The sequence below is a fragment of the Mus caroli genome, chromosome 1 (genome assembly GCF_900094665.2).
Source record: "Mus caroli chromosome 1, CAROLI_EIJ_v1.1, whole genome shotgun sequence".
Lineage (NCBI taxonomy): Eukaryota > Metazoa > Chordata > Mammalia > Rodentia > Muridae > Mus > Mus caroli.
Genome location: NC_034570.1, coordinates 183,075,046 through 183,101,331, shown reverse-complemented (window position 1 = coordinate 183,101,331; position 26,286 = coordinate 183,075,046). Strand labels below are relative to the sequence as shown.

General features: G+C 49.3%; 1 protein-coding gene across 2 annotated transcripts; it reads left to right on the top strand.

Annotated features, from left to right (window-relative positions):
* The first annotated feature begins 2,218 nt into the window (after window positions 1–2,218).
* On the top strand, window positions 2,219–26,286 carry Camk1g (calcium/calmodulin dependent protein kinase IG). Of its 2 annotated transcripts, none has more exons than XM_021169129.2 (13): window positions 2,219–2,302; window positions 10,404–10,524; window positions 12,684–12,812; window positions 16,055–16,129; window positions 17,545–17,683; window positions 18,524–18,647; window positions 20,181–20,256; window positions 21,526–21,638; window positions 22,278–22,356; window positions 23,887–23,974; window positions 24,202–24,629; window positions 25,207–25,323; window positions 25,453–26,286. In XM_021169129.2, exons 2-12 carry the CDS (start codon window positions 10,433–10,435, stop codon window positions 25,295–25,297), a joined length of 1,434 nt encoding a protein of 477 aa, XP_021024788.1. In that variant the 5' UTR covers window positions 2,219–2,302; window positions 10,404–10,432; the 3' UTR covers window positions 25,298–25,323; window positions 25,453–26,286. The 2 variants fall into 2 exon arrangements, with proteins under 2 accessions (XP_021024788.1, XP_029327294.1); XM_029471434.1 differs by lacking the exon at window positions 2,219–2,302 and adding an exon at window positions 3,007–3,039.

Sequence of the window (26,286 nt, the reverse complement as noted above, 5' to 3'; positions counted from 1 at the left end):
GTGGCTTAGTCTGTTAAAGCTACCATAACAAAATATTATAAACAGGGTGGCTTATAAACAGCAGGACTGTGTTTCTCAGTCCTGGAGGCTGGGGAAACACCAGCATACTCAGCACCTAGTGGAAATCACTTTTGATTCATAGAAAGGTCCTCACATGTGGAAGGAGCAGGGAAGCTCCCTGATCTGCCTTGAGAGGGGCACTCACAGGGTTATGAATTCTCCATCCTCATGACCTAATCACAACAAAGGCCCTGAACACAGTCACAGTGAGGAATAGGTCAACACAGGAACTTGGAGAGGGGCCTGAGTGTTCAGACTGGAGTCCAGAGACTGATCCCAGCTGTCATTGCTAAGAGATGACCAGGTACTGGTCAGTAGCTTCTGTTTCCCTTCACCCATCATTGCAGGAGGCAAGGCCAGTAACTGTCCCACAAGACAGATAGGAAAAGTAAGTCAAGATTCACTTGTCTAAGGCCACACATCCAGTCCATGGAAGACTTAGGGAATCAGGCTTCTTCTCCTGCCTCCTGAAACTTCTCAGCCAGCACCTTGGGAGGGCCTGTCCTGTCCGTATCTCACAGATCAGAACAGTCTGGAATAATGTTGCAGAAGTGAATCTTATGCTAGTTAGGTTCATCAACTTGACACAAACTGGAGTTGCTTGGGAAGAAAGAATCTCAGGTGAGGAGCTGCCTCCAGCAGATTGCCCTTTGGGCGTGTCTGGAGGACATTGTCTGATTGATGATAGACACTGGGAAAGTCCAGCCCATTGAAGGTGGAGCCACCTCTTGGTTGACACCCAAGTGGTCCTGGGATGTATAAGAAGGCAAGCTGAGCAAGCCAAGGGGAGCAAGCCAGTAAGCAGCACCCCTCCAGGTCTCACTTCAGCTCCTCTTGAAATTCTGCCTTTACTTTCCTCAGTGATGGACTGTAATCAAGACTGTGCAATCCAAATAAGCCCTTCCTGTCCCATGATGCTTTGAGTTAAGGTGTCTATCACAGAGACAGGAAGTAGACTAGAACAGGAGACTTCAGAAGGCATAACAAGGAGACGCATACATATTCTATTTGTTGGCATCCATGAGTTTGCCAGAGGCATGCGTAAGAAGTAACAAAAGTGACCACCACTAGACAGCAAGGCCAGGCTCAAGGGTAGAGGGATGATGCTTTTTAATACAGCTCCTGTCATAAAGCCATGCAAATGCTATTTTTCCAACACTACGGGGTGACACAAAATAGAAGGCTAACTAGGAAGAACATACAAACGTGTCTAGGGGGTAACAGGATCTGGGGACAGCACAAACAAGAAGAGTTCCTGGGAAGTTGATAGACACTGACCTTCAGGAGGAAAATTCCAGGAGAAAAGTGAGGTTGGAGGTAGCTAGAATATGGCCACATTCAGGTGAGCGTTCCTCATGAAGGTGGTTATGGGACCGTAGGTGGGCAGCACTGAGAGACTGGAGAAGGAGAAAGCAAGATCCAGAAGTCAGAGGCCCAAGGAACCTGAAGAGGGAAAAGAAGACTAGCCAAGGGGCAAGGCAGAGAGATGAAGATGAAGTTCCAGAGGGAACAGGGCATTTCTAGAGGACTAGCTGTCTCCCGAGTTATGACTGGGGACAGAATGGGGTTGGGGGTCCAGAGGAGAGGAGAGGAGAGGCATCAGAGATTAGGATAGAACCTGCCAAACCAGGGGCTTCTCTCCCTCCTCCTTCAGAGACAAAATAATAGGCTCACTGCTCAGCGAGGATGACCCCTTCTCAGCAGATACTGATTCCATTCCAGTGCTGGGGGAAGGGGCTTTTAGACCACCTAATCCAGTAACTGCTGTGTAAAGTGTAAACTGAGTCAGGCAGTCCCAGACAGCTTCTCTGCTTTTTTTCTTTTTACACTTCAGGGGGAAATCCACAACTTAATCTCATGTTGTTTTCTGTTATTAACACATCAATGCAGACAAAATTTAACACAGCTGTGCCCTCAAACACACAGTGTGTAAACAGCTAGTTGGGCATTAAAGGGTTCTTTCTGAGCTTGGCTCTTTTTTTTTTTTTTTTTTTTTAATTCCCTAGGAGGGAGGGAGGAAGAGCAGAGCCCAGAAAAGCAAGGAGAGATACAAACCACTCTAGCTACTTTTACTCCCCTTTAAGGCTGCCTGGTTACAGTCCTGGGAAAGAAAACCCCTGTATTCCTCCCCTTTAATTGGGTTTATTGTTAAAGCACTGGGGCAGCTAATCCTCACAGACCTGTAGGAGCAGGCTTGCTGGCCAAGATCACAGACTGGAGCACCTTTCTTGTGAGCCCCTGGGTAAGACAGCCTGTTTCTTCTCTGGTCTCTGGGGAGGTTATCTTGTTGGCACGGAGAGGGAGAGGGTTTGAAGACTCACTTCCTTTCAGCCCCTGTCAGTCTCTCCTGGCTCTTGTAGTCTCAAGGGTAAGTTGTAACGGAAAGAGAAGCTGTTTGAGGCCCTAGTAGGTGCTTCCTGGGGGGGCATATCTGATCATTCCTCCTGGGCTGGACCAGGAGAACCTTCTGTACTTATGGGCAGAGACAGGAATAGAAGAGCATTGTGCCCAGTGAGCTCCGGTATGGCTGGGGATGGGAGGGGGTATCAGGACCTATAGCTCTTTAGCACCCCTCTTCTAGCTCACCCTTCATTTCTTTACCTCTGGGACCTAACTCATCTATCAAAGGAGATGGCTCACCCCACCCACACACACACACACACACTAGCATCTTTGGTGGGGATGGATAGTTTATGGGTACAAAGGCCATGGTAAATAGCCTGTGGCTGCTCTTCATGGGGGGGTGGGGGGAGATGGCCTCAGGCCTTGCAGCAGGGTCTCAGAGACAGGGTTCAGCTTCCCACCCCAGGGCCAAGGCTGCTGCATAAAGATGCAGGACACAGACATAAGCTCTAAGCTGGTCCCTTCACCTTCCCCAGGGGCTCATCTGTTCCTGGAGTCTAAACTTGTCCAGTGTTGCTCTGTGGGGTATTCAGAGTAGGCTTGGATTCACCACCCACGCTAGCCCCTTCTCGCCACGTAAGTTTGACGCACAGCTTTAACCCTGAGACTAGAGGAGGTGGTTGCAGGGCCAGCTGCAGTGTGAGCCTGGCCAGCCTCCTGCTCTGGAAACAGAAAATTGATCAAGAGGAAAAATCTCTGAGCTGGGTCAAGAGGGTCAAGCGGGTTCTGTCTCGGTTAAGGAATCTTTCCAGGTCACAGAGCGCGGTTGGGATGGGACCATCATTCCTGTGGACCTGAGCTAAGCCAGGGCCAAGGATGAGAACCATATCTGAAGCAGACCAGAGTACAAAGTGCTTAGTAATAGCTGATACTGCCACGCTTTGCAGCTGGCAATGGGCTTTTAATCCATCCAGCGATGTGCTAGATGGTCCCCTGCAACCCACTTAGTATATTGCTCAGAGAAGTAAGGTGACTGATTCCCTGCATGCTATAAAGCCAGCATCCCTTGTGTCCTGGTAGCATTTGAACACCAGTCTTTTCCATGTTGCTGTGATGTGTGTGTGTGTGTGTGTGTGTGTGTGTGTAAAAGAGTCCTGTTTAAAGATGACGAAAACTTTGGGAAAAACCTGAGGGCTGAGGAGGCAAAGGTTTAAGATGGATCCAGGAGCAGCTCAGGCAAGAGACACTGCTCCCCGGCTTCAACAACGAGGATTTGAACACTACAGGAGACTCAGCCTTTGTCAGATCACTGAAGCCATGTGTCTCCCAGGAATAAGTCAGGTGCTATGCAGCATGACAGTGTCAGAAAGAGGAAGGAGAAGATGAGCACCATGCCATGGGCCACCTCCAGAAGAGGCAACAGGTCCTGTGGTACAGTGACAAGGACACTGGAAGCCTTAGAACGGCCATGTATTATCTGTTTGACTCAGGGCATCTCCCCCTGAACATTGTTATCCATCAGTATCTCAGCTATAAAATGGTGTGAGGTGGATCCACAGCAGGGATCATGCCTGCAAAGTGCCTAGTACCGCCCTGCCTAGGGGCTCAGTCCTTGCCTAATTATTCCCCAAGGCCTGGGAGCAATTCTGGCTGAAGGGAACAAAAAGCCTTCTCCAAAAGGAGGGCTCTTCTCTGTTCCCTCTCCCCCATACACATGCACACCCAACCAGAAATAAACTGCCACACGGAGTGCGTGCGAGTGACGGCGCCCAGCCGCAGCAGCCTGCCAGCACCAGGGAGTGAATGAGCTGAGGCATGAATGAGAGGAGGAGCAATGGAGTCTGAGGAAAGGCTGTGGCTGCTGCTACAACTGCAGGCACGCCGCCATGCCATGGTCCGCAGGCAGCAAGGGGGCTGGGGCAAAGCAGCTGCCAGCCAGAAAATAGCAATGGGGGCAGGACTGCACAGCCTGTCCCTGAGTGTCAGAGCTACGTCCCCAGACAGAAGGTTTGTAACTCCAAGCATCTTGATGCAATATCCTGGGTCCCCCCTGTCTGTCCTCTGCATTTCTCCAATATGGATCCTTGTTGGCCCCTCTGAAAGCCCCAGCCAAGAGCCTGGTGATGAAATTCAATGGGAATGAGTCCCAGGCCTGCACAGTGGAGTCACCTCATGCATGAGTGCTAGGTATCAGAGCCATCAATGTGTGACACACAGACACACAGGTGTTGGCCATTAACTCCTCAGGATGGACAGCAATATGTGACACGTGGGGAAACATACTCAGGCTGTTTTTCCTCCCTGTTGAGAGATGCCTAGTTTCTCAGCTGAAGACCATGTGAATTATGGAGTTTGCACTTGGGGCTGGGCTATCAGAAAGTGGTCTGTCTTCTAGTCCTTCAGAACTACAGGGAGATGTAGCTCACATTATAAGGGCCCTGGGAGAGCAGTGATGGGGCGGAGGCAGCAGCTCCACATCTCCTGCAATGCCCATCCCTACGGGGGTGTCACCAGTGGATAACCATCACCTGCTGCCCCCGCTCTTCTCTCATGCTTAGTGTTTGGCTCGGGTACCATGCTGTAGGTATGCCAGCTGGCATTGGAGCAGATGCACATGCCCTTTGATACATTTGATCTCGTGGGAGTACAGTGTAGTAGAATGATGATAGGTGTTCCCATTCTGCAGGTGATGTAAACTGAGGAGGCCAGTGTGCTTTTGACTAATGCTGTCACCTGTGTGCCAACCTCTCAGCCACCAGAGCAAGCCACAGAGAGTGCTCTTGCTTCTGCCTGAGACATGGGCACTCAGCCTTAAGCTGACTTGTCGAGCAGTAGGGTGATTTGGTTGAGCTTACAGGTGGAAATTACATGTGAGTTTTCATCCAAAATAAACTCCAGGCCAACTGAAACTCTCCAGTTATTTTGTGAACAGAAATTTACATGCAGAGCTGGTAACAAGGGCTAAGAATGAACGGAGTGGGCCTGGGTGTTCCTCCCCAGCAGGAGTTTCTGGGATCCTGATGGCTGATGAGCCACTGGCTTGCAGCCTATGAGCTGGACACAGTTTATGCCAGGTGTGCAGATGTCACCCGTGCCTGTGACACCACAAGAAGGGTAGGGCTGTGATGGATGACAGTGAACTCTGGGAATTTCATGCACTCCTCAAAAAGACAATGTAAAGACTGGCATTGGAGAAGACCTTGCCTGCATGAACCTGTGCATGCTCTGAGCAGACCCAGGTCCATCCTGCTGCTGTTGGGTAATAAGAAATCACTTCATCAAGGAAATGTGAGTACTGGCAGGGTAGACTGCAGTAAGCACATGTCTGTAATAGTCTTCAGAGCCTTTCAGGAGCTGATATGGACCAGGACTAACGGAGAGTTTCTCTCAGTACTTACAGCCGAGAAACAGGGACTCATCTAGTTAAGTTTCCATCTTTCACTAAAGAAAAAGGTAAAAATCCAGAGGTGTATAGTGATCTGCCTTTGGGCTACACAGTGTCAGAGTGCCAAACCATGATAGGAGCTTCTAGTGTGTTCCCTATCCAGACTCTGGAATCCAAAGATACAGATACAGAGAATCTGGTACAGGCCAGAATTTAGGAAATTGTGGTACCAGGTCAGGGAAACCTCCGGCTTTCACCCTCTGGACCAGTATAGTCTGATGGTATGTGGCTCTGTGGATGTGTGTGCCCCTGCTTGGAGGCAGGGTGCATATTCTTATTAAAGATGACACAACTAATAACTTCCCTCCTAGTACCCCCAGGTCTTCAGTGCCATGCTTCCAACAATCTGGGAGAAGAGGGCAAAGAAGTCTGAGGGTGGCTGGCAGTAGAGTTCTGGGGTAGGACACATGCTTAGTATGGGAGGCTCTGGATAGACTCAGCCCACAGCACCAGAGATAAAAGAACAAGTCTTTGAGTACCCTGATTCACCTGGGGTTAGTGAGAGCTGGTGAGGCACATTCTTACTGAGAAACCTCAGGCAAAAGAGTGCTGAAAGTATACCAGTGTCTCCTGTGGGTAGAACTGAGAGCCATTATCTGCACATTTAGAACCACAGAGATTGCACTCAGAGATTCTTTGTCCCCATCCTCACCCTTATGATGTGTCTAGGCCAGCTAAGAGGCCCCATCTCATCCCTGCATTGTGTGCATAGGGTGGGGGGAGGGGTTGGAATTGAATGCCTTCAGGTTATGACACAAGGATTCCAGGTCTCTAGCAGGGCAACACCGACTCCCCGAATAGTTCAAATAGCAGAGAGGAGACGATGTGGAGCAAGGGGACAGGGTAAGAGAGAAGCTCCAGGAGGTGTGGGGTTACTGTATCTCTACACATGATGTAGAGACATGCAGACACTGCAGATATGCCTTATCTTCCCAAGAGTTCCATCCCGGTGTAGTATGGAGCCAGACCAAATGGAGCTGGGAAGGACAGGATAGTGAGCCCTAGGGGTCACCAGGAAGAGGTCTTTTACCTGCTGGGCTCATGGCCCAAGAATCTCTCAGCAGCATCTCATCAGTAGCCAGGCTGGCTGCCAACATGAACCAGAACACCTATCCTGGAAGTACAGAAAGGACTCATACATGCCAGGGCTGTAGTTGTCCTGCATGTCCTCTGGGAAGAAGTGTTCCCTTTGTCTCTTCCCTTGCTACAAGCTTAAAAGACCCCCCAAGAGGCTAGGAAGACCAGACAGAAGCTACAACAGCAAGTCTATGGGGTTATTTCTAGAAAGGATGGTTACTTGAAACAGGGTGGCTTAGGAGTGCCATATGTATTGTAGAAGAGGGGAACAGAAGAAGGAGGAGGAGGAGGAGGAGGAGAAGAAGAAGAAGAAGAAGACGTCGTATTCGTCGTAGTAGTGCATCGACTTAGGTAGAATGTCCCAGAGAGGCTCTGCTGACCGAGTACTAGACTCAGATCCCATTAGTCTACTGCTGCCAGGACAATGACAAGAAGCAAGGCAATCTGGCTTTCTGTTGCCATCCTGTTTCCTTCCTCCTGAGCTTCGGTCAGGACTCCATATCATGGGTTTCAGCTGGGGTGCCACCCTCTATGCAGGTTCAGAGCAGTGCAAAGAGTGCTTCGTATCCATCTTAAACCTAGCCCTTATCTGAAGCCCTCCCAGCCAATCTCCAGGGGCTGAGGCTAGTTGTACCTCCTGTGTGCACCAGGCTTAGTAATGGGTCCTGCATATTGAGAACGCTTGTCCTTCAGGCTCATTACCTAGCACTTTGCCTGTTTACCTGTCTACTTACATAGACGCAGCCTTTCTAGATTACAAGCACGTAAGGGTCAGACTTGTGTCACAGAAATATCTGTATTCAGTACTGGGTATACAGGAGGTATTCATTCAATAAATGCTCACCAAATGAAAGAATGTCACCTCTATGATTCAGAGATGATTGCATATGAACATAGTCATTTTCCTTGCCACAAGTCTTTGGTATAGAATCCTCACAATGATCTCACTTTGTTGAGGAGTGAGGGGCATGAACTGGGTACACAGGCCAACATGGAGGATGCCTCTTGAAGGCCTCCATGGAGGTGAAATTTGCCCTAAGTCTCAGAGGACTCTGTGGGGATTGCGCCTACGCTCTAAAATCCGATGGAAGTTGTCATAGGAAATAGTGTGAGGCAGAGTGCCTTGGAAGCAAACCAAATAATATTAGTGCTCAGAGTGTCTCTGAATTTTTCTCTTCTACTGAAAGATCTGGATTGCTGAAGTCAGGGGAGAAGAGGCCAGTGAGGCTGGAGCAGAAAGCAGCATGACCCAGCTGGGGGTGTAGGCAGCTCCTTCCCTACCCACCTGTGACCACCCTACCTGAGCCTGGGCCCCCTTCCCAGGAGGTCTCCGTGACATCATGGATTGTAGGAGTCCCTGAAGGTGTAGGGTCCAGATCTGGGGCGCTGAGTGTTCCACACAGATGATGAAGCCAAGTTGTTAGGACTCTATGTATGGGAGGAGCGGTGGGCGGGAAAGATGTTTTCTATGGCTTCATCTCAGCTAAGAATACTGTTTTTAAAGCTATTTAGGTGCAATGGAAAGGAAGGAACATTGAGCACAGATCAGCTAATGAGACCTGGGAGCCTCCTACAGAGCAGGCAGTCATTCTCCACAGCTCCTGCAGGGGGAGTGATATGCACAGCTGAGGTCTCCTTGCCCAGTCTCTTCATTAGCCCTCCACGTGGAACAAGCTCCAGTCCTGTTGTTCTGTGGAGGGGAAAAACCAAAGGGGAGACATGCAAACCAACTTTGTCTTTTGTGCACCTTTAGACATGCACACCTTTTACCCTGGGCCCTGCTTTCTTCAAGACTGCCTGCCCCTAGGGTGTTACCCAATAGGAGACTGTCCTTGGAGACTACCAAGATTGACATGCTATCATTGAAAAGCTCAAGTACAAAACTTCCCCTTCCTTTTCCTTTTCTTGCTGCCTGGTAGGTGGGGTCCAGGCATCCCCCACACCAAGGATCCTGAGATATTTGGAATTCAGAATCTGCAAAGGGCCTGACACCCTATCAGTCCTCCTCAGAGCACCTGCCCCACCCAGTCCAAGAGGTTAATATGGAGCAGAGAGAGGATTTGAACCCCAGTTCCAAACCTGTGCTCTTCACAGAGCTGCAGAAACACAGGATTTTGTGCACATGTGTGTAGGCATGTGTGAGTGCAGTTGAGTGTATGCATATGTAAAGACCAGAGAACAGCTTCAGCTGTCATTCTTCAGGGGCCTCGTTTTGTTTCTTGTTTTGTTTTGTTTATTGAGACCTAGAGCTCCCTGAGTGGAATAGGCTAGCCCATCAGTGAACCCAACCAGTCCACCTCCCCAGGGCTGGGGTTACAAGTGAGTGCTACTCTCTTCAGCTTTTCCCAGAGATCAAACACAGGTCCTCATGCCTCCATGATAAGCACTTTACTGGCTGCATTCTCTCCACGGACTTCTAAAAGGCCTCAAGATTTTATGGACATTGTTTTTTATTTAAGGTGGGATCAGACAGACAGCCACTGTCTAAAAGGAATAACCACTAGACACATGCACCCATCTCTCTGTCAGGTTCAAGAGGTAGGGTGTTGGCAGAACTGCTCTTTCCTGTCACTCTTGGACACTCAGCAACCATGCTCCCTGCTGGCCTGGCTTCCCCATCTTGAGGCCCTCCTGTTTTAGTTTTCTCTGGGGAAGCAGCTCTGTGCAGTTTTCACTTGTTTGACACCTTTGCCAGCTTCAAATCTCAGCCTAAATCCAACCTGCTTACAAGGCCTCCATTGGCCTTATCTGAAGACACCCTTGTTTGTCCCCATTACGCACCAAGTGTCTGGTCACTTAGTCATCTGCATGGGAGTTTGCTAGCTGGCTCATTGCCTGCTTCTTTTGCCTGACTATCCCAGAAGGAGGGCCACGGTCCAGTTTGTCTATCATCACATATCCAGCTCCTGGAGCAGCACAGGAGCATTTCCAGGTGCAGCCCCAGAGCTCTGATGCAAATGAGGATATGCTTCAATTCAGATGCTAACAAAAGTCTACCCAGCTCCCTGCTCAGGCTGTGGGGATGGCAGGGGAAACACACTGCTCCTTTGCAGACACTGCAGCAGGTAGGAGTAAGAACAGGAGGCAGAGCTGTGATGGTAAGAAGGAGCCAGGCTGAATAAACACAGGAAGTTCCTGGGTTCAGCTGGGATGCCCAAGAGCTAGATGCAGCTTATAAATATGTGTGTTGTGCACTGTCACTAGTGCACAAATTTCTGTTGGGTTTCCACCTTCCATCTACACCCCTGTTTGACCTGGCAAGCAGACACAGAGCAGTCACTCAGTCGATTTGCTCTAGCAATTTTAGAATGGAAGTGGGAGAATGTTCTTATTTTTGCCACTTCCCAGGTTCTGCTCCCAGGCTTTCCTTCTGGCCATTACATCACGATCTGGGTGTTTCTGATTCTTTTGCAACCTGTTCTGTCTTCTACGAGAAACACTGATCGGACCTTGTCTTTCTCCCCTCCTCCCCACGAAGCTTCCCAGGCAGCTTCAACTCTGGAGGACATGGGGCGTAAGGAGGAGGAGGACTGTAGTTCCTGGAAGAAGCAGACCACCAACATCAGGAAAACCTTCATCTTCATGGAAGTGCTGGGATCGTAAGTCCTGGGGCTGGGCCTCAGAGGGCTGGGCTGCCTGCTGTCAGGGTGGGTAGGGGGACTAGCCAAGTCCCTGGAACTCTCTTAGTTGCAATAAGAGACTTGGGCAAAATTTTATGGCCCTGGGATTTCAGGGGCATAAAAGGTACCTGTTACTTTAATGCACTGGAGCCCTCAGGAAACACCACTCCATACCTCCAGATTCTGTATCCTGAGACAGCCCAGTGGCCCCTACCATATTCTTAGATCTGTGGCAACTTGAGGGTTCCTGACCTAATCACAGAAGGGAGGGACTGGGGAGCACTTCCCCATAGCCAGTGTCTTTGGAACATTTTTCCTGGGCCTCCCTTTCAGCTTCCTCATTTCCTTTGTCATGTGACCAAGTCAGCCTCAATGTCCACTTCCGACAGAAGAGAAGGGGCTTCTGTGGCCCAGAGAGCAGGTGGGTTCCTCGCCCACAATGGCTTCCCTTCACCCCTCCTCTTCTCCTTATTCCAGTGCTTTACAAACGCTGGAGCCCATGGTGTCTGGGCCTCCTCTTGACAGCAATCACACAGCTGGCTGACTCCATGTGAGGATGCATGTCTCGGGCAGACTCACCATTCAGTCCCACCTATCCCCAGGAGGTCACAGGCTCTGACGTAGGCCAGCCAGCAGCTCCAGCCACCAGTCTTCGCCTCTTTGGAGCACCAGTTGGTCAGCTAATGAGCCAGGAATAATTGGACCTAGGCAAGCGAGGAGTCCACAGGCTGCTCCCTCAAGCAGGCTTTCTAGTCAGTGCAGTCAAACTGTCACTTGACCCTGCCCTGGCCAGGAGGCCACGGCCTCAGATAGTTGCAGAAGTGCCCACACTTTCTGCAGACAGATGGGCACCAGGCACCACTGAGAGGAGACTCAGGCTGTCCCTACACAGGGAGGTGTCTGACTCTGCATGCACAGGAGGACACAGTGTCAGTGCTGGTTGTAAGAGCCCTCACCTTCCTTTAAGGGCCTTGCCAGCATGGGAGTGTCTAGAAAGTGGCAGTTGGCAGGAGAGAGACAAGGTACACAAGTGAATCAAAAATTATCTGCTAACCATCCCTAAACTAGAGAGAGGTGGAGCAGGAAGCCCAGGCTGACAAGAGCTGATGCTGCACTGTCTCCTGGAAGACATTCCAGAAACAGACAGACATGCCCTCTCTCCCGGTGCTCTGGGATGCCTGCCACTGCAACACCGTGTAAACCTTAGAGGGACTCAGGAGCTCTCTTAGACATAAACTGCTCAGCCATCCCTATATCCTTTAGGTCCACACTTGCAGATTCAGCCATCAGAGAGTCAAACATAACGGGAGAAAAAGGTGTCTGTTCAGGACACAATATAGGTTTTCTCCTGTTCTGGTTCTCCAGCAACACAGCACAGAGCAGTGGTCGGCACAGCATTTGCCTCAAAAGCGAAGATTCTAACACAAGCCACCATCAAGCTCCAGCTCCCACCCCTAGCTTAGCTGAGGTTCCGATGGCGGATGTACAGGGCCCTTCACTTCTGGAGCAGGTCAGTCCTCCAGGATTCCGTCCATCATGCCCCCAAATCCACAGAAACTGCAGGAATGGAGGAGAGACGGTCTGCCTTGTGTGCTGGGGTCAGAATCAGGATGATCACCAGCAGTGCATTGATAAAACACACGGGTATTTCCAGCTACCACAGAAACCGAGGCAAGAGGATCCCATGACCCTAGGAATTTGAGAGCAGTCTGAAAGTTCTTAAGACCCCACCAAATTAAGTTAAATGCTTCACAAATAAAAGCTAATCCAACGGATCCAAGGGTTTTCTTTTCTCAGTGCATGTGAGTCTATTCTCTCCTGCTACCACTGCCAGCCACACAGCACCACGGTGATGGAGAGCGCATCGGCTCTGGAGAGCCTTGCTGGGGTTAACCATTGTGGAGAAATGTCCACAGCTAACGTAGAGTCTGTGGGGTTGCGTAGGGAAACGTGACTGCCTGGTCGCCACGTCTGTCCCGTGTGATCCGCAAAGGAGAGAGCACACTGGTATGTCAGTGGGCACCCCACTCGTCTAGAAACTTGTCAGCCATACATTCCTCTTCTATACTTCCCCTTGGTTTCTGGCATGCTCTCTTCCAGCCAGAGCTACATTTTCTGTCTTGGCCTCTTCCCTACAGAGGAGCTTTCTCAGAGGTGTTCCTGGTGAAGCAAAGAATGACTGGGAAACTCTTTGCTCTGAAATGTATCAAGAAGTCGCCAGCCTTCCGGGACAGCAGCCTAGAGAATGAGATCGCTGTGTTGAAAAGGTGAGTCGGCATCGTGGCTGAAAGGGAGTTGGTGTGAGGCAGGTGCAGCTGTGAGATTCAGACCTGCCCTTCCCAAATTACCTTTATGGCAAATGAGCTTGATTTCCACAGCTGTGGGTATTGTGCCCTTCGAATTGCTGTGTCAGGTTAGTCAGTTAAGCCCAGGCAGCTGTGCCAGATGAATTTTTTTTCCCCAGTGACTAGTTGGACTCACTGGTTAATAAGTGTAGGCCAGAGAGTAATTGGCTCAGAGAGTCAAAAGCCAGCTGATGGCCAACAGCAGGAAGAATCAATAGCTGAGGAGGCAGCAGAAATCCTGCAGCAGGAATCCTGCTGGCTTCCATCCATCCTGCCCCAGAATTAGCCTTGGTTGGATCCAAAGACATAGCTGGGAAACTGCCGGAGGCTACACGGATGCATCACCAGTGTTCACAGTGAGACTCTTACAGTGAGCCTGTGGGATGCCTGTGACATATTAAAGGGTGACAGGTGACCCATGATCAAAGCCATATGATGAGGCAGACATTGCCCGGGAGCCCACATTGCCCAGCTGAAGAGAAGCATCCATAACTATGTTGTCTCCTACGGTCTTCATCTTCTGCAGTCCAGCAGAAAGTCCTGTGTGGAAGAGACAGGTTCATGCTTGCTGGCCCAGGTGCCTGATGAATGTGGATTATTAAATAATGTTTTCAAAGAAGAAAGACTTTGATGAATGAGTGGAATTTCGTGCACAAGGAGGCAGAGCAGAAAGGAAAGTCAAGAGTTTTTGCAAACTTTTGTGCAGAATCATGGAAGTGTATGGAGAGAGTCTATCCTAGAATCACCGAAGCTTTGAGTGGGTAGCATCAAGGACAGGCAGTGAAAATAGAATGTTGAGAGGAACAAGGTTGGCAGAGGGTCCTAGGATCAAGGATGCTGGCTTTATTCTATGAACAAAGAGGGTTTGGGGTAAGAAAACAGAATCGGAATAATAATCACCTCCCACCACCACCTTACATGTGGAAGAAGGTGGGTTAGGAGTCAGCTTAGAGGGTGGGAGACCCATTATAAAACCCTCACAGCAATTTACACAGTGATAAAAACATGAATGGCAGGATTTTGTGAAGACAGGAAGATCGAACACAGGGCCGTCTCAAGGAAAAAAATGATCCAGTTTGAGGTTAGCCAACAAGAGTTCAGAAGAGCAGAGCATTTAAAGTGACCCTGAGACTAAGCCAAGTCCCTACTAAGTAGAAAGTGATGCAGCTGATTAGAATAAAGAACAAAAAGCATAGACTTCAAAGAAACAGGAAGAAACTAGTTGGAACATATGGATTGTAGATGTCTCTGTGTCGATTATCCATACATGGAAGAGCCTGGCAGGCACACTATGGTGACCTTTCTCACTGCACTGTATCAACAGCCTAGATTTTCAGCGCACATCAGTTCATTGCAGGGATAATCAGAAGTTCATGTGGACATTGCCGGCATGTAAGGGTGGTGGAGTCCTAGGAACCAACAGTACCAGCTCTGGGATTTAAATATGCCTTAAATCATAAAGCTAACACTATCCCTTCCCCTGAGCACTGTGCCTTGCATTTTCTTTTAAAAAATTTATTTTTTTAACAATATATTTACTACTCTTGTGTATGTGCATTGTATATGATGAGTGGATGCAGATGTCATGATAGGCATGTGGAGGTCTGAAGGCCTTCACATGAGTTTCTGGGATTAAACTCAAGTCAAGCGCCTTAATCACTGAGCCATCTGTGTTTCTCTCTTTTAATCCTGGTGCGACCACATGAGATGGATGCACTTTTCAAATCAAAACCAACCAACCAAACAACAGAAGTGAGGATTTGAGAAAGCCAGATAAAGCTAGGATATGCCAGAGTCAGGTAAAGTCCTAGGCTCCTCTAACTCAATCTCAGCCTACTGGAGGCAGTCTTCCTCCCAGGCCTCCACAGAGCAGCTCCTGGGAAAGCCAGACCTCTCACTGTCATAATTCTTCTGCTTAACTCTAGGGCAGGACATCACGACAACTCATGGACCAGACCATCTTATGTTGAGAGTGGCCTGTACACCATGGGCTATTTAGCAGTCTTTCGACCTCTACCTTGTAGGTGAGGGGGGAAGCCCCAGCCTCCACTAATAACAATCAAAATTATGTCTCTAGAGGGGTCGAACTACGGCTGTCAGTTAAGAGTATATAGTGCTGTTAAAAAGGGTCCAGGTTTAGTTCAAAGCCCCTCTATCAGGTGACTCGCAAGTGCCTATAACTCCAGCTCCAGGGAATCTAACACCCTCTGGCCTTTGTATCCATCTGCAAGTATATGGTGAACAAAAATTCACACAGGCAATTATGCATGTATATATACACGCACACACATACACGTGTGCACACACACACAAGTAAATACTTTTTTAAAAGTTAAGTTAGTTTTTAAAAATATGTTGCTGACTATGGTGGTCAATGAGCTTAGCACTTGGGAGACAGAGGGAGGAGGGTCTGCACAAGTTTGAGGTCAGCCTAGTATACATGATGAGTTCCAGGCTAGCCTGGGTCTGAGCTACATAGTAACACCCTGCTAAAAGAAGGAAAGGAGAGAGGGAGGGAGGGGAAGAAGGAAAGACCAAAAACCACAATGCAAAGAATAATTAGAAAGATAAATAGATGCTTGGAAGATATAAAATAAAAATAGATGAGGGATAGATAAGAGACAGATAGAGATAGATTAATTGATTGATTGATATATAGATAGATAGATGATACATGGATGTATTCATGTCCTTTAAGGGGTAATATCATTGATCTAAGACATTCCACAGAAAATCAGAATCTACCTTTTTCATATCTCACCACTCTTTTTGTGGTTACTTATTGCTTTTCCTGTTATTGTGACAATCTTAATACCTGAGGAAACAAATTTAAAGGGAGAGGTTTGTTCTGACTCCCAGCTTGAAGGATCTAGTCCTTCTAGAAGGATCTGCACCCCCAGTCAGGAAGCCGAGAGGTGAATGAGGTTCTCAGTCCACTGTCTTCTTTATTCACTGTGGACTCCCAGCCCATGGGGGTGGTGCTACCCATACACAGAGGAGCTCTGTCATCCTCAGCTGCTTTGCCGCCTCAGAAGGCTTCTCTGAGACATGGTCATCTTACACATTGCCATCCAACAATCACTACAAACTTTGAGTGTGAGTCTGCACTTTTCGTTTGGATCACCTGAACCCTGTACCCATCACAGAATTCTTACCTTATGCAGGATCAAGCATGAAAACATTGTGACCCTGGAGGACATCTATGAGAGCACCACCCACTACTACCTGGTCATGCAGCTGTAAGTGAAGATGACCCTCACCCCCACAGAGGCCTAGGAGTGGGGAGCAGGGGGAAATGCCTGCCAGATAAAGTCAAGAACTGGCTTTAGAAGCTCTGAAATGCTATCCTGTGGATTACTGTGCTTCCAGCGCAGGGCTGAGAGGTCACACAGGTCTGACTATTGAGTTAGTTCATGCCAGCACAGGCTTGCAGTTGTTGGGGTATTAACCGTGAACAGACAATAGCTGTTCACAATCATTGCCTCCCATAAGATCTTCTGGGACTTCCCAAACACTCAGCCACTGAAGAGGAAAATGTCAGGTATAACGTAAACCCCCAAAAGCTTTCTTTGGCACCCCTTTAAGGTGTCAATTTCTATGGACTTGATGATAAACATACTAACATCATTGTAGAATAAACTGATTGTAAGAGTAGAAATCTCGGGTAGATGATTTCTTTTTATTTATTTATTTATTTATTTATTTTTTGGTTTTTCGAGACAGGGTTTCTCTGTATAGCCCTGGCTGTCCTGGAACTCACTTTATAGATCAGGCTGGCCTCGAACTCAGAAATCCGCCTGCCTCTGCCTCCCGAGTGCTGGGATTAAAGGCGTGCGCCACCACGCCCGGCTGGGTAGATGATTTCAATGCAGTATAAAGAACAAATTTCTCAAGAGCGAGCTGCTTGAGTTAAATGCAGGCTATGTGCTATATCCTTCTGTAAGACAGAAATGGTTCTTCAGTAGAGTGGTCTCTGTCTGTCACTGTCATACCTGCTTCGTGTGGTACCAGGGGTGGATATGCTACCACTGCAAGGAATCAGGCTTAACATGATATCTAGAGATTCATGAAGAATATACTCAAGGAGAATATGATCTTTCATCAGAGGTACTGGATTCTCTAGCACTCCAATCTTCTAGTACTGATTGGAAACTTCTAGAAACATAGCATAGATGATTTCATGGATAATGGGAGGTCAGGCTTTATCTTTAAGCTCTAAAGTCCTCTTTCCCCGTACCATTCAAGTTTAAAATATGTCTAGGTCCCCATCTGAAATTTCAGCAGCAGGTAGCTTAGTTTTCCCTAACAAAGAAAGACGTCCCATTGTAAATGCATGCCATTAATCTCATTTTCACACTTTGTCCAATATCCAATCCTGTGTCCAGGCAGGAAACAAAGGTATTCATAGGAAGGAATTCCTAGCTTTTCTAGGTGCTCTACCCAATTCTATTTGAATTATAATAGAAGCTTCCAGAAACAGACCAGCCAACACTTGAACCAAATGACCCCCAGTGATATCTCAGTTACCCAGAAGGAGTGTCCTGAGCCAGCAGTGAATGCTCACACCCCACTTCAGGGTGCCTGCCTGTGCTTACAGCCCATCGCTACAGAGAAGTGCTTGGCCTGCTATGGAATCAGATTCTTGTGCCCACAGTGTTTCTGGAGGTGAGCTTTTTGACCGGATCCTAGAACGTGGTGTCTACACAGAAAAGGATGCCAGCCTGGTCATCCAGCAGGTCTTGTCTGCGGTGAAATATCTTCATGAGAATGGCATCGTCCACAGAGATCTAAAGGTAATGGGGCAGGAGTGCTGGGTGGGGAACACATGTCACATGAGAGTGTTGGCATGGTTGGACTCACAGGCTTTTTCTGCCCTAAGATTCCTTATGCTGAGCATAGACAACCATTTGGTTCAACTGCACCTGGGCCTTTGCAGGGACCTCTTACTTGTTTAGTTTAGTTTAGTTTTATTTTATTTTATTTTTTTATTTTTATTTTTAATTGGATATTTTATTTGTTTACACTTCAAATGTTGTCCTCTTTCCCCTCTGCAAACCCCTTATTCCATCTTCCCTTACCCTGCTTCTATGAGGTTGCTCCCCCACCTATTCCCACTTCACTGCCCTAGCATTCCTCTACACTGGGGCTTCAAGCCTTCACAGGACCAAGGACCTCCCCTCCCATTGATGTCAGATAACGCCTGTTCAGCTCTTTCAGCTCTTCCCCTGACTCCTCCATTGGGGTCTCAGGGATTTTTTAAATGTTCCCTCATTACAATGTCAAAAGAATCCACAGCCACAGTCAAATTCAGACACTAAGGGTCTAAACCACAGTGGGCACTACTGCAGTAGGCATTGGGGGGATAAGAAATAATTAGCCAAAGGTTGGGTCCCTCAAAATGCAGTCTGGAGTAGTTGGGAGTAGGGAGGAGCAAAGACAAGACCATAAGCAAGATGCAGAATTCTAGGGTACAGAAGCAAGGGCACAGATGGGAGGGAGGTGGAAAAATAGGGAAAGGGGCTGTGGCCTCTGAGTTGGCAGCCCAGGGCTTCCCTTCCTATGAAAGCCCATATCAAGGACAGCACACTGTTCAGGACGTCCCTTTCTATGCTGTATGTCTTCTCCTTCGGCAGCCTGAAAACCTGCTGTACCTTACCCCTGAGGAGAACTCCAAGATCATGATCACTGACTTTGGTCTATCCAAGATGGAGCAGAATGGAGTCATGTCCACAGCTTGTGGGACCCCAGGCTACGTGGGTGAGTCCAGGGGCAGCAGAGGGGAGCCATTTGTTTGTTTAACCACTAGTGTTGTAGTTAGCTTTCTGTTGCTGTGATAACCCACCATGACCAAACGAGGACAGGACATTATATCTTATCTTATAGCCCATCATGAAGGGAGGTCAAGAAAGGATCTCAAGAAGGAAGGTAAACACAGGAACTGAAGCAGAGGCCATGGAGGGATGCTGCCACTGGCTTACACCCCATGGCTTGCTCAGCCTGAATTATACCACCCAGGACCAATTGCCAAGGGATGGAGCCACACACAATAGGCTGGGTATCACATCTCACATCAATCCTAAGTCAAGAAAACGCCACACAAAGGTACCCACAGACCAATCTGATCGAGACAACTCCTGAAATGAAGTCCTCTCTCCATAATAACTCTAGCCTGGGACAAATTGCCCAGCAGAACAGTGATATGACTCACAGAGAACGATGACTGTGTATAGACATATTCATCCATCTGGTTCTCTAATCCTGCTTCTACAGAGGCTGCTCTCAACCATTCCAATAGATTCTAGGCACATTCTTCTACCATTACAACCCTGAGATTGAGCAGAGAGCTGAGGGGTGGGGCATTCACCCATCTTTTCTTCCTACACTAGAACTCCCAACTGCTAGGAGTCTGAATCCACATGATGATGATGAGTGTTGGCCCAAGGGGTAACTCCTGGAACTCCAGGAAGCACAGGGGAGTGGTGGAGGCTGGACTCCTGAACAGAGAAGTACCTGACCAGGCACTTGTTGTTAGCAGTCCTGGGACTTGAGAAGAGGAAAAGAAAGAGAATAGTTAGCCAGTCATCACCTGATGGGCTCAGGAAAGTGGGAGGCAGAACCCAGACTTCCAGGAAGAACCTGCTCTGTTCCACAGGAAGTTTAGTCACTCACCTAAAGATGTGGAATTCTGTGGATACTAAACCCAGTACTGGGGTACATTCAGAAGGCAGGTCTCTGCCTGGCTTTCCCAATCCAAGGGAAGCATGGCTTCCCTTACTGAGCCCTCAAGTTCATGTACTAGGCAAGTGCCAGAGATGAGCAACTCCCAGTCACCTTCTGGGAGCTTCCTGAGATGACCAGAGTAGGAAAGGGAGCCTTTGCCTCCCAGGGCTTCTGCTGCTGTGGGGAAAAGACCACGCTACCCAGCAGATCCCTGCTTTGAATACAGAGAGACTGGACCCTTGCCCTGAGGGTCCTCCAGAAGAGCTCAGTCAGGTGTTACTCTTAGAGAGTAGTCTATTGGAAACAGCAAAGCTGGAGACTTCTGGGCTTATGGAGGAGTTAGAAACAGCTTATGGGAATTCCCAGATTGATGAAGGAACAGGTCTCTCCTCTAAGGAAGCGTTAGTCTGCTTGGGGAGATACATTGCTTCCTTTGGGGCACTTTCAGTCTCATGGATGTTCCCTACTCTACCCGTCTGTCCCCTACTTCCATCCCTTTCCTGTTCTCTACTCCTCTCTCGGGCCTCCTTTCTTGTCCCTAGCCCTGAACCTACGATTGATTTCCTACAGCTCCAGAAGTGCTGGCCCAGAAGCCCTACAGTAAGGCTGTGGACTGCTGGTCCATTGGTGTCATCACGTACATTCTGTGAGTAAAAGCTGGTGTCAGTGCATTCCCTGAGAAATCACACACACACACACACACACACACACACACACACACACACACACGGGCCAGGGGGAGGGAAGAGAGGGAAAAGGGGAGATAGGCAGGGAGAGGAGGCGGGGAAGAGGGAGAGAGAGGTTGGTTCACTTATGTGCATAGGTGTCACTGAACTCCACCAAGCCATGGACAGAACCCAGCCTGCACTCACTCTTCAGGCCCATGGGTTACCCTTCTCCTGAGCACTGCATTCCCACCCTCTGTACAGCCACTCTGTAGAACCATCAAGAAAGTGAGAGATCAAGGCCTAGAACCCATGTAGGCCGAAGTATCTCAGCTCCTCCGACCCAGAAGTGACACCATCCGAAGGCAGCATCATGAACTAAAGATTCTGAGCATTTTCTCTCTGCCACACACGCTCAGGTGCTCCATTTCCTAGCCTTTCCAAGGGTTCTCCCCCAACCCGTGTCCCCACCCCCATAGCAGCCAGCTTTGTTCTTAGGGAAGTAACAGTTGCCTCTCAGTGTGGATTCTGTTAAATTATTCTCTAACTCATTTACTCAGATAATATCTGAGTCATCTCCTAGGCTAGGGCCAAGGGATGTAGCTCAGTTGGCATGGCGCCTGCCTAGAATGCATGAAACCCTGAGTTCAATCCTAGCACAGTCTTTAACTGAGTGGTAGGAAGGGGTCTAGAGAAATAACTCGGCAGTTAAGAACACTTAGTGATCTTCCAGAAGACCCACATCAGGCCTGTAGTTCCAGCTCCAGGCCGGTCTGACCCACAGACACACATTAACATTAAAATAAAACTAAAGCATCTTTTTTTGAAAAGAATAACCTGGGTATGGTAGCACAATGTACAATCCTAAAAGAGACAGAGGGAGGAGCAGGAGTTCAAGGCCATCCTTAGCTACGCAGCAAGTTTTGAAGTTAACTTGGGCTACATGAGACCCTGTCTCAAAGAGTAAACCAAAACAGTTTAATCCCCTGTGGTGTTCCTCATTCTTCATAAGGATCCTTTGTAGAGATCACCCAAGAGCCAGAGGAAGTGAGGGCCCAGTGGGCAGATGTCCTGCAAAGGATCTTCCCAGAGAGTTCTCTTCAGGCCTCAGCTCTGCATGTGCTCTCGTAGTCACACTGCCGGTCTGAGACCTTCACTGACTGTGAATTGTGCAGTGGGAGGCTAGATAGAGAGGTGGTCCAGGGAGGAGGGAACTCCTCACAGACTATGTCTTCCCCGTCTTCCTGCAGGCTGTGTGGCTATCCCCCTTTCTATGAAGAAACAGAATCAAAGCTTTTTGAGAAGATCAAAGAGGGTTACTACGAGTTTGAGTCTCCGTTCTGGGATGACATTTCTGAGTCAGGTGAGCATGAAGGACAAAGCAGAGGCTGTAAGAGAAAATGTCTTAATGGAGAAGACAGTCCCTGGGACTCATGCGGCAGAGGCTGCCAGGGAGAGCAGAGAAGTCTCTCCCCAGTTCAAAGGCCAGGTGAAGTATTTGAGGCTAGTACCCCAGAGAGGAGGGTTACAGGCGGGGGCACAACGTGAGGTCAGGTAACAGAACAGAAATGACCCTGATGTGGGAGAAGGTGACATGCACACTGTGTGAGAGAGAGAAGGCAGCATGCATTCTGTATTGGAAAAAAAATGAGTCATGTCTGCTTGTGGAGCCTGGTAAGTGGTGGATAGAGCTGGAAGGATCCAACACTCACATGCTAACCCATGTGCTTACCAGCAAATGTATGCACACCGGGTGCGGGCACATTGGCATGACGTGACTGGCAAGGCTCCCCTGTACATGTGGGTGAGGCTGCCTAGAGCTCTCTTCTTGGTGGCTTATGTTGGGTTGTTAGGTAGTTTGGATTTTTTTTTTTAAGACTCTTAAAACTGTCTCTTTAGAAGATTAGCTAAAGATGCACTCACTGCCTCCCACCAGCCCGGAAGTGAATTTCTTTCAGTCATGAAATCTGGTCCTTAGCTGAATCTCTGATATTCCCCTTAGCCAAGGATTTTATTTGCCATCTACTGGAGAAGGATCCAAATGAACGGTACACCTGCGAGAAAGCCCTCAGACACCCCTGGTAAGTAAGAAATGGGGTGGGCTGGAGCCAGCTGCCCTGAGACATCAAACCCAGTGATGTTCATGAGGCCCAGCTGGCCAGCACACAGCACTGAGTTGGGCCAGTGTGGCCTGCAGGGGCCAGCTACATGCTCTAACCACTTTTAGAAGCAAAGGCCAAGGGTTCTATCTTCAAGCTGGATGACAGATCCCCTCATGGTTACTAAAGAGGCAACCTGTCCTGAAGGGCATGTTGCTGGAGGTGAAGCTCGGTGGCCGAGTGCCTAGTGTGTCTAGCCATCCAGGAGGCTTACGACAGTGCCTAGTTCCAAAGATAGTGGTGTATGGTGTACACACACCCACACCCTCACACCCACACCCACACACACACACACACACACACACACACACACACACACACACACAAAGTCACGTGACATGTAAATTTACAAGGTGGTAAACAGACTCTTGAAGCACTACTTCCGGTCCCCTGCTCAGGATCTTAAGAGTTGTGCCCACCTTCTCCCATAGCAAGCACAGAAGCCTTACCTCTCCAGGCTTTCCCTGACCTGATTCAGCCTGTTTTTTTCCCCCAGTTCCCACAGTTCTAGCCAAATATCTCTGATTCAGGCTCACGAGCTAGCCCCCTCCTCCTGCCTCCCTCTCCCCTCACCCCAAGCTTTTTCTTTACCACACCTTTGGTCACCACAAAAAAAATATCCTTCCTCTTGACTTCCATGTCCAGATTACTGCCCTGAGTTAAGCCCTGACTTCTTAGTCCCCACAGATCTTCCATTACACAGATTGCCAGATCTTCCATTTGTCCTTTTAATTACACAGCCTGCCATGAATTTCTCTAGCCCATGGCCTGAAATACCACACAGCTAGAGTAGAGGCTCTTGGAAACCAGGGCACCATCTCTCACTTATTCAAGTTCCCTGGTGGCTCTGCCAATACTGTGGCAGCCAACACTTGGCTCAGCAGGTCCTATATCTAAGGAGTACTTAGAGACAGGTGAAATAAGAGGCTGAAGAGAGGAGCAAGGTGTGGCCTGCATACGGTGGTCTTCTGGAGGACAGCCCCACATGGACTTGCTTCTGATCAAACATAAGGGCTGGGAGATGAGAGCCATAGTTCCCTATGATGTCAGGACTTATACACGGTCTGTAGAGGAACAGGTGATGGATGAACACTTGGACTTTACTATCAAGAGCACGCACTTATCACTGCTTAGGAACACATAAAGAGCCATGGAAAATGTCTGTCAGTGCTCATAGCTGCACTCAGTGAGCTATCACTTGCAAAAAGCAAGTGATGGACAGATCGGTCCCCAAGACCACAGTTTGACAACTCTGTTCTAAAAGGTTTTGATTTGCTAAAGCATAAGCCCCTATGACCTGCCCAGGAAGATATAGGAGTCTTTTCCTGCTGGAGTCACCCCTCTCCCCGGGTATCCTATCAACTGAACATGGCCCTGCATGCACAGAGTCCTGTCCAACCTCTGACTGAGTGCCAGGGCCACCTGTTAACCAAGTCCCCTCCTACATGCTAGGATTGATGGGAACACAGCCCTGCACCGGGACATCTATCCATCTGTCAGCCTCCAGATTCAGAAGAACTTTGCCAAGAGCAAGTGGAGGGTGAGCTGTGCTCAGAGGCTGAGCATGCTGTCCTGGGAGGCTGGACTGTCTGGGGCTGATGGGAGGGTTTCCCAGGGCATCCCTTTCCCAGGCAACAGCAGTACGCTACGCTGCTCTCTGTGAACTGGGAAGTGGGCAGGGTGGTTTCCAGAGCTCCCAGGGAGAAGAAGGCAGGAACCCAGCAGCCTCTGCAAGAGCACAGCCAGACACTTTCCCTGCTTCCTCAGCAAGCCTTCAATGCAGCGGCAGTGGTGCATCACATGAGGAAACTGCACATGAACCTGCACAGCCCCAGTGTACGCCAAGAGGTGGAGAACAGGCCACCCGTGTCCCCTGCTCCTGAAGTCTCCAGACCAGACTCCCACGACAGCTCCATCACAGAGGCCCCCATCCTGGACCCAAGCACACCCCTTCCTGCACTGACCCGACTACCCTGCTCACACAGCTCCCGTCCCTCAGCTCCCGGTGGTGGCCGCTCACTCAACTGCCTGGTCAACGGCTCCCTGCGCATCAGCAGTAGCCTAGTGCCCATGCAACAGGGCCCCCTAGCCACGGGGCCCTGTGGCTGCTGCTCCAGCTGTCTAAATATCGGGAACAAGGGAAAGTCTTCCTACTGCTCTGAGCCTACCCTCTTCAGAAAGGCCAACAAAAAACAGTACGTAGTCTCAGGCAACGAGCCTCACCCTGATCATCTATTTCAGAAGGGACAGGAATGACTTGCTGAAGAATGTGACTGCAAAGGCCAGGGCCACTAATAGGTAGCTGCAGGGAGGAAGGAACTCTGGGCCCAGGCAAGGGAAACTTCTGCCACCAGCCAGAGAAACCATTGCCAGCCATGTCTGGCCTCTGGCTTGAAGTTTGCTCATCTATAAAATGCCTCACCGAGGTATGGTAGAGGCCAAGTGGAGAGGCAGGTTGTGCCTCAGCCCAGTAGTAGAGGACTTGCCACACGTGCATGAGACCTTCAGTCCTAAGTCCTGACAAAAAGCAAAAGGCGAATGTGTGAGTAAGAAGTACTGGTGTTAGATGCTCCAGTTACCAGGGCTTCCCTGTTTGGGGCAGGAAGGAAGAAGGGAGTCCTGGAAGTAAGTGTTCACAGCAGGGTCTGGGCCATCAGGACTTCAAAAAGAGATGACTGGGCAGACACTCTGTGTGTGTGTGTGTGTGTGTGAAGAACATGTTTTCCTTCTTACCTCCAATAGTTCAAAGACTCTACTCCATCTCCTTTCCAGAAACTTCAAGTCAGAGGTCATGGTACCAGTGAAAGCTGGTGGCAGCACCCACTGCCGGGGTGGACAGACTGGGGTGTGTCTTGTCATGTGATCCCAGGAGCCCATGTGGTTTTTCAGGTAAGGTCTGAGGTGAGTGGGCCAAGCTGGGGAGTAGGGGATCTGATATCTAGAAAGGAGCACCCACTCCTGGGGTTAAGGGAGGGGCTGAAAGCCCTGCAGTCAATCACTCAGTGCTTCCCTTTTCAGGAGACATTCCTGGCTCTTCTCTGCCTCTCTGAGCTGGTGTCTGCCCTGAGGAAGGGGAGCAGTGGAACAGAGATAGCCAAAGCAGCTGGTCTGAGGCAGTAGGGCTGTTGCTGCCTGGGCAGACACTCCCAGGAAGTCCAGAGGAGCCAGCCCCAATCTTGGACGTTCTCTGAGGCCACAAGCAGGATGAGTGGCCTGCCTGCCTCCAGCATCCCAGTCTCCAGGTCTCCCGACCTGCCCATTCCCTTCCCCACATCATACGTGCAGTGGCTCCATGCAGTATCCATAGATAGTGCTCATCTGGGTCCATGTTGTTTGTTGTGAAAAGCTTTATGGGCTGGCCAGGCTGTGTCACTTTCTTCAAGCAAAGCCATATGGAGTCTAACTCAGACTCCCTGCTCTGCAGACTCACTCCTGCCTATCTGGCCTCATGGCCAGACTGGACCCATTATCATAGTACCTGCCTATTCGCATGAATGCCAGGCTGCTCCAGGGGCCTGGGAGCACTCACAACTCCAGTCCGTTCCTCCAGGATTAGCTTCCCACTGCTCTGAGACCCAGGCCACTCCAAAGCTCTCCTTGCCTCCATCTCACAGCAGTGCCCCCATCCTCCAAGGTGGACTAGAGAAAGCTGTGACTATGGACTGTGAGCCTTTTCTCCCTGCTGGCCACACACCTCATATATCCCTAATTAAGGATTCGGGGACTATTTCCATGTCAGCCAGGTCTCCTGCCTCTGGCTCCCTCCGTTCCCCTGAAAGTCAGGTGCATTGTTCTGTCTCTCTGTGTTCTTGCCTCATATCCTCAAGCTTCGTGCTCTGTGTTGTGCTCAAA

Excerpts from the sequence above, each read along its gene's own strand:
- Camk1g (XM_021169129.2), top strand. The coding sequence starts at position 10,433 with ATGGGGCGTAAGGAGGAGGAGGACTGTAGTTCCTGGAAGAAGCAGACC. Across the intron at positions 12,813-16,054 it reads GAGATCGCTGTGTTGAAAAG|GATCAAGCATGAAAACATTG; the intron begins GTGAGTCGGCAT and ends TACCTTATGCAG. Across the intron at positions 24,630-25,206 it reads AGAAAGGCCAACAAAAAACA|AAACTTCAAGTCAGAGGTCA; the intron begins GTACGTAGTCTC and ends TCTCCTTTCCAG.